This window comes from Neolamprologus multifasciatus, chromosome 16 (assembly GCF_963576455.1).
Source record: "Neolamprologus multifasciatus chromosome 16, fNeoMul1.2, whole genome shotgun sequence".
Taxonomy (NCBI): Eukaryota; Metazoa; Chordata; class Actinopteri; order Cichliformes; family Cichlidae; genus Neolamprologus; species Neolamprologus multifasciatus.
The window spans coordinates 13,635,865-13,648,697 of NC_140454.1; the positions used below are offsets into that span (position 1 = coordinate 13,635,865).

The 12,833-nt window shown below is 39.4% G+C and overlaps 1 protein-coding gene across 3 annotated transcripts in view; it reads left to right on the forward strand.

Annotated features, from left to right (window-relative positions):
- The first annotated feature begins 241 nt into the window (after window positions 1–241).
- Window positions 242–12,833, forward strand: part of abi3bpa (ABI family, member 3 (NESH) binding protein a) — a 37,575-nt gene continuing 24,983 nt past the window's right edge. For 2 of the 3 annotated variants that reach the window (XM_085135670.1, XM_085135671.1), the window contains exons 1-3: window positions 9,426–10,220; window positions 11,207–11,269; window positions 11,463–11,558. In XM_085135670.1, the coding sequence (XP_084991796.1) occupies window positions 10,136–10,220; window positions 11,207–11,269; window positions 11,463–11,558 (244 nt within the window). In that variant the 5' untranslated portion in view covers window positions 9,426–10,135. The other variant, XM_085135672.1, reaches the window with a different exon arrangement.

The following is a 12,833-nucleotide window of genomic DNA, read 5'->3' on the forward strand; positions in this document are numbered from 1 at the left end:
TTTAATGTGACTCAGCTCAACATTGCTGCACAGGATAGGGATACAAAATATTCAATGTTCATGCAGAGTTTATTAAAAAAAAAGATCTTTAACTAAGTGTTTGAGTTGCCCTCAAACATTTAGTTACCCATTTTTCCCCTGGTCAAAAGTGACAGAAATTAAACAAAATCTAGGGTCTTGCAAAATTCAAATCCAAAGATTATTGCTCAGACAAAAATCTGATTAGACAAAAATTGGGTTTGACAATATGAATAAACAGATTTTTAAACTTTCATGTAAATGTCACATTTGGGCCAGTGACACTCTTAGAGGTCCTGAAAAGATTTACAGTGACGAGGTAACAAATGGAGAAATGGGGACACAACATAACGATCTAAGAAAAGAAAACAAGGCTGTTGAGGGTGGGTGGCTTGGAGAAAACCTCCTCTCCATTTGCAGGGAAAGAGTGTGAAAACGAGAGAGTGCGGGGGAAAGGAGAGATGGGGCAGCAGGAGGAGAGTGGGTGGGTCTTGCTCCATCTGTCCCCTCCCTCTGATCCAGAGCTATAGATGGTGCAGGAGCAGCCTGCTGCATCCAGAAGTCCAGTCTAGGGAACAGCACTAGTCCCGAGAACCAGAAGCTCAGACAAGTATCCAGCCACTCGGACACGTCTAGCCTGATTCCTGCAGCAGACACTTCACTCAACCACCTGTTGCCAAATCAGTAAAAGCATTTATTTGACTCACTCGTGGTGTGAGATCTCTGAGATCATTCAGATCACTGCAGATCTGAGAGCCGACATCAGCAGATGATGAAGATGCAGCAGCACTCGCACATCTTTCTAGCCCTTATCCTTGCAGTCTTCATCTTTAGGATAGCTCTGTCTGGTGCCTCTGTGGTCAGAGGTAGGTGGTCTTTGCATTTCTCTTACTGTCTTTCGCGTAAAAAATCAGCGACGGGGGAAACTACTGATTGCATGACAAGTGAGGTATTTGTTACATATTTTAATGAGTGATCATTGTGGTTTTCTTCATTGTAGTTCTCCTTCTATAGTTTAAGATCCATGCAAGTGAAAATGAATGTAAATCTTTCTGTGTTAGTTGAACTGTTGTCTTTTTCCAATTGCATGCTGAGAAAGGATTAGAAAGACAATTTGATTTTGTTAGGAAGATGGATATTTGTTTCAAGGATGAATGACAGAAGGACTTATAACAGTACTGAGTCAACCTCTCACTGCATATCACCCTAAGTGATAGATACTCCTGTTTAAAGTGCCATGATAGTTCTCGAATAACAATTAAAGAAATTAACAAAAATGGGTGAAGCTGATAAGTGATAAATTAGATAAGAGTTTTAAAATGCTGTTTAACCCTAGCTCTAAATTGGGAACATAAATCAACCTTTCTCTCTAATGTCACCCTGTCATGCAAACTAAGTAGATGCTGTGTGAACCTTTTTTAGGCCTGTGGTTTGTCCACATTCTTGAATTAATGAGCCCAAGTTTGGGGTCAAGGGTTACTCTTGTAGAAAAACTGTTCCTGAATTCATGCCCAACAAGGTGATCTCAATAGTGCAGAAATTGGCCATTTACTTGCATACATTGTCTCTGGCAAAAGATATTTTTTTAAATTCAATTTTTCTCATTAGAGGATTATTACCAGCCTCCCTGAAAACACCACTTAAAATTAAATACATACAGACTCTTCAGATTTAAAAAACCTGCGGACCAAAAAATAATAAGTGCCTCCACTCTGACATCTACAAAAATCAGTTTGAGGTCTCCAACTCATCAACACCTCCCCATGTATTGAGTCTTATATCTGATTTGATTCTTGCAACATTCTTGGAAAAACATGCAAATGTTTTACATGTTATGTAATTATCCAGAAACCAAAGTACACACACAAAGTAAAGCAAACTTTGAGTATGTGCTTCATAGCCTTGATGTATTTTGTGACTAAAACTTGGGTGCCCTTTGAAGATTTGGATGGTACTAAAAGTGATTTGGGGTGAGAGGGCTGGAGTTGGTGAAAATAAAGGCTGCTTCCAGTGTGTAATCTGCTCACTGAAGTTGGCTTACAGACAAATCTCAGTGTGCAGCTTTGGCAGCTAGATGAAAGGGGCTGTGTGTATTGATGCTATGGGAACAGAGGGGTAAATGTCTGTATCGTTCTGCTTGGACCAAAGATAAAACCTGGTTGGCTGCAAAATTAGTTTGCTTTATTGTCTGACGGATAGAACAAAATATATGGATGTCAGTCTACTTTCCAGTGCTTTTAATTCTTAGTTATGCATTTGTGCTCTTAAACATTTTTCCATCTGTATCTGAATGTGTTAAATCTCTGCTAATGCTAAAATTATTAACCACTATCCCACTTGAGGACAATATATTGTATAGGATGCTGACTGCAGCTGTGCCAGACCAAACATGGCCTCGTGCCATGTGGAGATTAATGAGAGAGAAATATGGCAGGAGAGAGGAAAATGGACGACATTAGAGGACAAGACAGATGAATTCAAAGCACTTTAGGAAGTTAAAAAGAGGATCAGGTTGATGGAAAGATGGCTATTGAGTCATGCAGGATGGCAGAGATGGAGAAAAGGTGGTGAAGGACAAGATGGAGCAACGCCATAGGAACAAGGGAAAACAGCTGTTCCTTGCAGTTAAATCTGACATGGGGGGATATTAAATGTGAGTGCGGCGAGACCTGCATGGAAGCCAAAGTTGGGGTAAAAAGCAGGAGTCAAATTCCAGGCACAATTATCTGCTGCTAGGCTGCAAAGTACGGTCTCCTGCTGAATTACAGTAGATATTCTCTGGGCTGAATTATGCTGGACTGGAGTGATTCTCATTAGAGCCATTATAGGTCAGTTTTTCAAACACCTGCTGCTTTGGCTGGCCTGGGGCTCTGAGAAATGTTAACACTCCATTTTGTTACGTGAAAGTGACTGTTATACCAAGCTCCATAAAACATCTGTCTGTCCTCACAAGAAAAGGAAGCCAAGTCTCTCTACGTCTTTACTTCCAGGACAGAAATCTGAGAGGCCAAAATACTCTACATCAGATCAGAGGATACTGGGAAGGATATTATGTTTGTCATAGTTAATGCAGGCTTCAGAGCAATAATCACAAGCATTGTATTGAAATTTGGTTAGCTGTGGTGTTCGGCTGCTCTGACTCAAGACAAACTAACATGAAACCACTGTTCTGTGTCACTTCCATCCACCAAAACTACTGCATAAATTCAAACAAAGAGAGCAACATTTCTTTTCCATTGCATTTTGAAAACAAAACAAGCCTCGCAGCCTCCTTCAGATTTGCTTTTATGGGGAGGTTGTGTTGGGTTTTGCATCTGTATTTATCATCCATTGGTTCTCAAATCAGCATGAGTGGAAGAGTCAGTCTATTTGTTCTCATTTAGTACAATCTACTACATCAAGAGAGGGCTGCTCATGGTGAAGATTTGTGGTTTGATGTCAGACATTTAATCATAATGTTTTAAAGCCATATGTTATGCAGATCCATGTTGCAATGTTTCATTTTAATGACCAAACATAAAAATATCACGTTGCACTCAGGTTGAAGCTTAAGAGAGCAACTGACAACCCAATTAACCTACTCTCTTCACTGCAGGATCATCCATCAGTGATCCAACACGGCCTCTCTGCAGAGCCAAGATTAAGTTTCCCATTTGAGGGTGTTTCTCTATATCCAGCCAGCAGGATTACGTTGTCTTGATATCGGTCCAGGGTGACTATGAGCCGAATTGTTTGTTGTGTGATGTGGCAAAGTTTATTGCATAATCCGACAAGTTTATTGGCCAACTCCCAGTGTTATGATTGATGTGCTTATACAGTATTCAGTGATGAATGGGTTTCACCCCCCAGTGCGTGTTTGTGTGTGTGTGCATCATACAGATGAAACTGATTAAAACAGGTTGGCATAGTAGCAGCTTTTTAAAATCAGTTTTCTTTCATTCTTTTTGCAATTATGACATTTTCTCTTCTTCTCAGCATTGATCGTTATCGTTTTCAGACTCCTATCCTTCCTCAGAACATGGATTTTTCTTTTTAATATCACAAGCTTTTCTTCAACGTTTCCTTAAGTCTTTCTGCCATGATCTCCACCATACTCGTAGCTGGTGTAGCATGCTCTGCGTGTGTTGGTCTGCTCCTTCAGCTAAGGCAAACTAATCATTGCTCGCTGAAGTGAAATACCTACTGGCGTACCAGCACAGAAATGATACTTTAACACTCTAGGATATTGCCAAGAGATTTACTCCCAAAAAAGTCCCACTCTCCAGCTTTAACATGGACCGATTATGTGACTCTTATTATTGATCCCCTGGGCAGAGCTGCAAAAGCTCCTCCAGCCCGCTTATGTAACAGGTCAGAGATCTAAACAGGAAAAAATGAATTTGTTGTTTTGATTCCATTTTTTGACCCTCCTTTTAGCCTGTTCAGTACTCCGTCCTTGGTTATTAGGGGTGAGATTTTAATTTCAGCTCTGAACTCTTCTAGGTGCATCTGAGAACACTAATGTCTCACACTGTTTGACATTAAATGGTCCATAACTTGCCAGCTCTTTGTGTGATCATGGTTTGCTCTGATTTAAGAGAAGCACAGGTAATGATGGTCTTGTGAGTGGCTGTCCTGCGTCCTGTCCCCCTCTGCTTTATTCGGGCTACACCCTTGCCTAAATCAAAACAAGTATTTTACAGCAGCAAACGTAAAAGTAAAAGTTACATTTCATGTGTAAAAACAGCTTGAACATCAGTGCTTTTCCTTTTCACTGTACTTGATTTATTGTTAGCACTTTGACTGGATTCATTCCTAAACCTTTATTCATTTTCCCCTGGAAATACAGATAAGCCTTAACACTGTGTAAGCGTTGCATGGGCCAGATGACCGGCTTTGGGCAGGTTGTCATGGGGCAGATTCGATGTTTGCTTGTTCTGGAGTTTAAAATGCGTTGCCAGAAGTTTCCTAATATTTTATGCACTCTGAGCCCATCTGCCCCTGCGCCAGTTTCTTGCTTTTATCGGAAATACTGATGTGAGAATTGAAACAAATGCAGATTTTATAGGAAAAGGGGTATTTTTCAAATCCAGGGCTTTCCCCTCTTTCACTGTCAGTGTCTGTTTTGGCGTTTGGCTGCTTCCTGGCAGTATTCCTCCTGCAAAGTTCCACTATTTCATTTAACTGAAATATGAGCCAAGGACATGTGCTGTGGAGACTATGATACAAGTCGTAATACAAGCAGAAAGTCTATTGTTTTAAACCTTGTAGACTATGAGCAATTTAGTGCATGTAGGCTCATTTGTGAGATCCACTGCAAAAACATATTTAAAGATGCAGAGGATGACGTCACTGAATTAAAGCAGACTGGCAGTCTTTCCATCATTACTGCTCACAGCGTATTATCCAAGTGTGCACTGGTGTTTTTGCTTTACATGTGCATCAGGCAAGGGTCAGTCACACTCCTGGAGCAGCTGCACTTGTCTCAGTTCTCTGATGTTTATTAGTATTCCTATTGTAAATTGGCTAATTGTTAGCATTCCTAGTTATTGGCTAGTGTGACGGGCCACGTGACAGAGGTAAATAATGAGAAAAGGTAAACAAACTTTTCCACATATTGTGTTTGAAGACACGGAGAGTTCCTTTTTCCTTGACTTTATGATGATGCCAACTTTTTCATGAATTTATGACACCATTTAATATAGATAAGCAGATTGTTTTAAAGCCAACACAGATCATTTTCCATGGGATGTGTCAACGCTGAAGGTTTCTTCTAGGTTACCATGAAAATACAGCCATGGTGTGCTTTCTGGGGAAGCTCTCTTCCTCTCTAGTGCCTGTTCTCATCTAGCATTTGTCCTATCTGACTGGGACTGTATTCTTTGTGTTTGTGTTTGCCAGTTTTCAAATCAAGACAAGAATGTTCCGGCTTTGCTGATCTTTTTTTTTTTTTTGTTATCTGAAATGATTAAAGATTGGATATGCACTGTTGTTTTAAAAAGCTGCTTCAGAGCACTTCAAAGTCCTTGATCACTACAACAAGCTGCAGTATATACAGTTTATGATGTTTGTAGTTTGCAGAAAACAATAATGTTCTTATCAATTTGGAAAGCAAGCAGACATGTGCCTGCTTATGAAATCACAACTATTGGCTTGTACCTCAGTTGAACTTCAACCAGACAAATCTCTGCTTTTACTGTACTTGCTACTTTGTTGCTTTTGAAGTAGTGGACAGCAGAAAAGTCTGAGAAGGTGTAGGTACTGAAAATGACAGTTTTTGTACCTCTGCAGAAAAAAAGAAACAAAAGAAAATGTAAAAGAAAGTACATAAATCTGATGCTGCTTCCTCAGTGAGACGCCAAAACATGAAAGTCCGCATCAGCACCACAGGAGACACCATTGTGATGAAGTTTTTGCGTCCCAACACTGACACCAGGCTGGAGGGATACATCCTGGGATACGGCGGCAGCATGTTCTCCAAACAGTTCATTCAGCTGCCAGAAGATGGAAAACCATATGAGACAGAGTTTGGTAAGAAAGCCTGGTGGTGTGCCCTGCAGGACCAGGTGTTCATCAATACATTGTGTTTGCTGCTGAGGCTGAGGCTTAGAGGAAATATAACCTGCAGTTTGTTCTTCTGCTTTTAGATGCTGAGCCCAAGTACCTTATAGCTGTCCAGCCTATTCCTGCTAACGAGGTGAAGAAGCAGTGCACAGGTATGTCTGCTTAAAGCAAAGGAAGTTATCACCAATGTGACTTGCTGAAAGTGTTTTTTGCACATTTAGTAAGATGCAAACCTTTTCTCAGGTAAAGTGGAATTGCAGAAGCCGCTGCACCTGGTCATTGGGTCGGTGACGCCAACCTCAGTTCTTCTGTCCTGGGGGACACTGCTGAAAACCCCTTATGAAGGCAACATCATGAATGACTGTCTGGAGGATGGGTGAGCTTAAATGTGTCATTGTACAAAGCAGGCTTTTCTTTAAAAAATGAGACAGAACCATTGTGACTTTGGTAATATAAACACAATATAATGTTAATATCTTATCATTTAGTTTTTTAGCCCTATTGGCTTAGTCTGTTTTTTTAATTTTGGCAGTTTGGCAACCAGATAAGAAGTTGGAACGCGCGTTTGCGTACATAAGATGTTCTGGAGGAGGACAGACATTTGTTCAGAACTCTTAAAGATGTCGAAGAAGCAAGCTCCATAAGCAATTACTTTGGTGTTCCTCCACCGCAAAAGAAGCGCGTATTCTCGAAATTTCTCGTAATTTCCGGATCTTATGTACGGAAACGCGCGTTCCAACTTCTTATCTGGTGCGCGTCTTTTATTTTGACAGCGAATGCGCACCTGCGGACCACTTATGTGCCGCCCTGATTATAACTATGTCAAATGAGCTGTTTTTTAATATAAAAAAAGGTTTTGCTAAATTTGTTTAAGAATAATTTAAGAGAACCTTCATTATGTATGGGGCTATATGGAGTGTGTTGCTGTTTTTATTGTTTTTTAAGGTTTGTGGTGAATTTTTGAATGTTTATATCATATGGACATCAGATATATCCATATTTGGGAGGTATTAGTTGGAGTGATTTTAAAAATGTGTTATGTTTGCCAGTTCAGAGGTTTTGAAGTCACAGAAGCAAATTGGAGTATTTAATTGAGCTTTGTGCAGTTATTGCTATCAATCCCACTGACCCAGCTCCTCAGGAGTGAATGAGGACATCTGTTATTCTAAGGATATGTTATGCACCTGTCCCTTTGACTGCTTGCAATATATTACTGCTTACCAGTGGCATAACTGTCACTGCAGAAAATGTAAAAGAAAGTACATAAATCTGATGCTGCTTCCTCAGTGAGACGCCAAAACATGAAAGTCCGCATCTAGAGTGGTACTTTAGGAAATACTTTTTTCCTAAAGTACCACTCTAGGGTTTTGAGATTTTTTTTTGTACCAATGCTGTACTGTTGTTACGATGAGCTCAGTAACAGCTGGTGGAATAAATCTTTCTCTGTCCAATCTTTATCCTCACACACACACATTTGCTGCAGAGAGTCTGGAATAAGTGCATAAACAGTAAATGAGTCCCTGAAGCCTCTCATGTTACTTAGCAGTGGATCCAGGGCAGCCTGTGCACACAGGTGTTTAGGAGTCAACCCACACAACAGTGTGACACAGATTGTGTTTGATGAAGTACTACGTTTTTTTTAAGTGACGGTTCTGTTGTTTTTCATCAAATCTTCCAGTGGTTAAATATTATTTTCATATGTATGTCTTATATAAAGATTAATAACCATGTGTTTGTTGGTTCTGTTAAAGGAAAGGAAAGAAACTAAGTTGTGCCACAGACTCAAGTCAAGTCAAATCACGACCTCACTGTGCAGTTCAGATGATGGCAGCGATACACAGCAATAAATTTGATTGAACCATTTTCAGAGGGATTTCTGATTTTGACTCCATCTTTTAAGAAGATGGGTTCAAGGCGCCCCGTGTAGCCAAGGGAAATCCAAGAGAAATGGAAACGTGGCATTGAAAGATTCATTTGTCACTTTGTTTAATGAAATGGAATTAATTGACAGTATCGTTAGCACGCAAGGTTTTGCTAAAAAGAAAATGAAAAAAAATTACGACAGTAGCTTCGTATTCTCCTTGTACTTCATGCATCATGCCTCCAGATGTGATCATTAGTGGATGGATTGTGTGTGAGTTGTTCTGTTTGTTCTGTGTCTTGTTCTCAGACACTACACAGTGCGTTACCGTGAGAAGAACAGGAAGTGGAACTACCAGACCTGTCCAACAAGCGACACAGTCATTGACAAACTGAAGCCAAACACAGTCTATGAGTTTGGTGTCCAGCCAAATTCTAAGGATGGCACCGGTGTGTGGAGCAGGCCGGTTGTTCACAACATCAGCGTGCCAGGAGTCCAAGGCAAGTTTGACTTCTTTGCTTAGCCATATTATCACCTTCTGTAGCAAATACCTCGAATCTGACTACAATTATTTTAACATCCTAATAAAAACATGGATTGACAGGTAGTGCTAGGAAAAAGGTAGAAATTTCTGGGACAAATGCAATTACTCATTTTCGTATAAGAACAGTGTCATAAGAATCTGGTTGTCTCGTTGTCTGAGAGCAGGTTAAAGACAATTCAGCATTCAGTCTGACATGTGCAATCCCAAAATCTGCTCTGTTAAAGACTAGAGGATTTCAGGGCTGCAGTGCATGTGTAGATAGGGCTTCAGTCTTTACCGATTATGTGAGCATGACAAGGCTACACTGCAGTATTGCATTTCCAGTTACTGAATTGAACCATTTTTTTTCTTTCACATTGTTTCTTCCACTGAAGTCACTTATTTACTGATTCTTCTCTTGTGTTTCTAGAGAAGGTCATCAGGAAAATCTTTAGGCCTCCAGTCAGCCCTGCGGTATGTAATGGATACAGCCAGTTTGTTATTGAAACAAACCTAAATATTCAGTGTTTTATTCTATTTTTATGTGGATACACGTGCTACTAGAGGTCAAATATGCTCAGTATTGCAGTAAACAAGTGTGTGTAATGAAATGGCACAGGTATAATTCCATTTATCAAAGAAAACAAAAAGGAACTGGTTGTGCATTTGGAACGGGCAATCTGCTTTAGAGTCTTTGTACACTTTGGTGAGCTTATGCTATTCTCAGGGTTGTTTGCCTCATTAATTTTCCATCCAACTGCTGAATGGAAACTGCATCGATGCAGCCAGGACTGAGAGAGCAGTCAAGCCAAAGAGAGCAGTCTGCAGCTACAGCTAACTTGAGTGGGGATTCAAAAAAAGGGAGATGAGTTGGAGGCACAAGGGAGGAGGGATAATAATGCTGAAAAGAGTTCAGAGAAGAAAAGTGGCACAAATTTTCTAACAGCGCGGCTCTGCTCTATCATGCCAATCTCACAAAACAGCACAGCTGTTGAGATTTAGCCTCAGGACTTGCACATAAAGGAAAGCTTTGAATAACAAGAGTCTCACTAGGGACTTTACCAACTTGACATGGTGTAAAGAGGCTATAGGTTATAGGTTATGCAACAAAGGAAAAGACATGGTACAGCCCAAATACTAATTCTTTTCACCTGTTATGATAGTCATAGACTAACACCCACTTTTTCTTCATGTCTTTTTTGCCTTTCACCCATCAGAAACCTTTACCTTCAGGTCCCCATTCCTTGCCCTCATTTCCTCACTTCACTTCCTCAGGTAAGCAAACAGAGAGACACTGCTGAGTTGAATTTGATACAGAAGGCAGAATCTACTGCTGCTTAGAGATCTCTGTTTGAATTCCTTTCCACTGACCCCTACCTTAAGATTTAACACTGGAAATATTAATAAAGCCATAATTTATTGTTCTGCGGACAGGATTTCCCCATATACTTCAAGCTTCTAAAATAACTTTACTTAGCTGGGCATGCAAAGTACAGTTTTTAACAGCACTCAGCACTGTATTCTAAACATCTACAAGAACTTTCCACGGATTTTCCATCTTTTCTAGCTCTTCTTTCTCTTCAAGTAATGCCTGAGTGACTCAATAAAGTTATGAAGAATTTTCTGTGGGGGTGATATCATCCGTTGGACTCCTTTTTTTTTATGTTCCTTAAAGTGATTTGTCTTTAATGTGATTATATGTTTGAGGTTGTTGTCATACCACAGCATGAATTAATCTCTCTGATAATAAACAAGATACTAAAATGCTTAACACAATTCCACTGAACGCAGTCTAAAAAGATTAGTTTTGATTTGGTAAATCAACTAACTATACTTTCTACAGCAATTATGATGGTGTGGAGTTGTTAGATGTGTTGTGTTGTTAGGCGGTGTACAGTAATGTCAAAGGGTTGCTATTCACTTCTAATCACTTCTCATTTTAAAAGACGGTAAAGAGCATTAATACGACAGAGGGATGAAGTGTCAGCATTGCATTTACAAATTGTTTCTGTTGACACCAAAATCAATTAATGCGCATTTGAATTATTTCCTAATTTTAGTTCTCCACGTTAATATTGAAGGATTAAACCAGCACTAAACATTTTTGTGCAAAACGTTTAGTGAACTGACTCTTTCAAAACATATTTTGCTGTTCTTAAATGACTGACTAATCATGATCATTTACTGCTTTTTCAGAAGTGAAAATTAAGCCATTGTAATTTTTCTTTCCTTGACTTTAATCTCTGCTTTGTCCTTGTCAGTCCAAAACAAGACCAGGGGCAGACTGCCCCTCTCCAGGAACATAGCCGCACAGACGACTCTTGGTAATGATTTTTCAGACCTAAAACTGAGTTCAGAGGTCAGAAAGATCTCTGGACCTCATGTCTGACACTGACTTCTCTATCGCTGTCGTGAAAGCTAATTTTTATTATACAAACAATATTGCCCTGCACATTCTACAGGTTGTAGACCCATACCTTTTCTCTTGGTTATACTAACATACACTATTTTTCTTAGCGCCAATGACAACGACAACCAAAACCACAACTACTACTAAGGAAACCCTGTCTACTCCTGGACCTGCACCTGCTGTGATCAACAAACAGCCAATTGGTAAACAGAGAATCATGGTTCTTTTTGAAAAGCTTCATGGCTCTCATTTCAGCTGTGTAAAATGATGGACGGAATTGCACTAGTTGCATGAGCAGCTGTTTGGGCTGCAATAATGTGGGTGATCTTGGATGCATGGGATTTTAGGAAAACAACAAAGCTTGCAGAGATTGTTGATGATGTTCTCAGGGTTCAGTTGTTGAAAGTTAGTTGAACAAGCCTGCAAGCCAAAACGATTTTATATTCCTGAGACATTAGTGGCTTTTAATGAGCTCTGAGAACCTCATTAACTGCTGCTCATTCAAAAAAATGATTTCAGTCATATCATACATATTCCAAATTATATCTCAGGTATATCCACTGTATTTTTTAAAAAAGTTTTTTGTATTTCCATGTCTAGCATTTGTTTTGTTGGTATGTTAAACTCTTTATTTTTATTTCAAGATTCACAGTGTGGTTATTACCATTTTTGGATGATTAGAGGCTTTTGCTTTTAATGCAGTGGAGTTGGTGGCAGTGGAAATCTGCATGAATAAACTGCATGATGAAATTTTTTCTCTTCTTCCAACAGGAACTTCAACAAACTATGTTATTCCTTTTTCTTCCCTGTATTTCACTTTCGTCTGTTCCCCCCTTTTTACATTTATGTTCTCAAACACAGGGATCTGCAGAAACACAGTGCTGGAAATGTATTTTGAAACCATGAAGGTAGACACTGAAACACAAAATGGGATATAGTCAGTTCCTCAAGTAAATGGAGATCATTCCAAACTTTTAGCCGTGTACCCCACCATAGTTTAAAATTGGATAAAATTGATCTGTTACTGAAGTTGTAGCTTTAATTCAAGGGGCTAACTGTAATTCGAAATTACATCCATTTTCTACACAGCTCCCTGTGTTTTCAGGATATGCTAAATGTTAATGGGAGCAGTACAGAGGAAAAGAGCAGAGACTTTGGTGCATGATCAAATCAACTGTTTTTTGTTGTTTGTTTTGTTTAAATCCATGAATCAAAGCTGAACGGCATTAACATCACTGTTTGTGCTGAGATCCACTGAGGTGGTGTATAGATATAAAGTTGTGAAAATGGTTTAAGTACATGGTACTTAAAATGAAATGATGAAATGATTGATCTAACATTTAACTTTAAAACAATACTATTGTTTTCCTCGTTTCCTTCTTCTTTTTTGACTTCCTCTTTTTCTTCATTCTTGCTCATTGATGGGAACATCTCATTAGATTGAACAGCCAGGTTAGAATGGATAGAAACTTCCACAC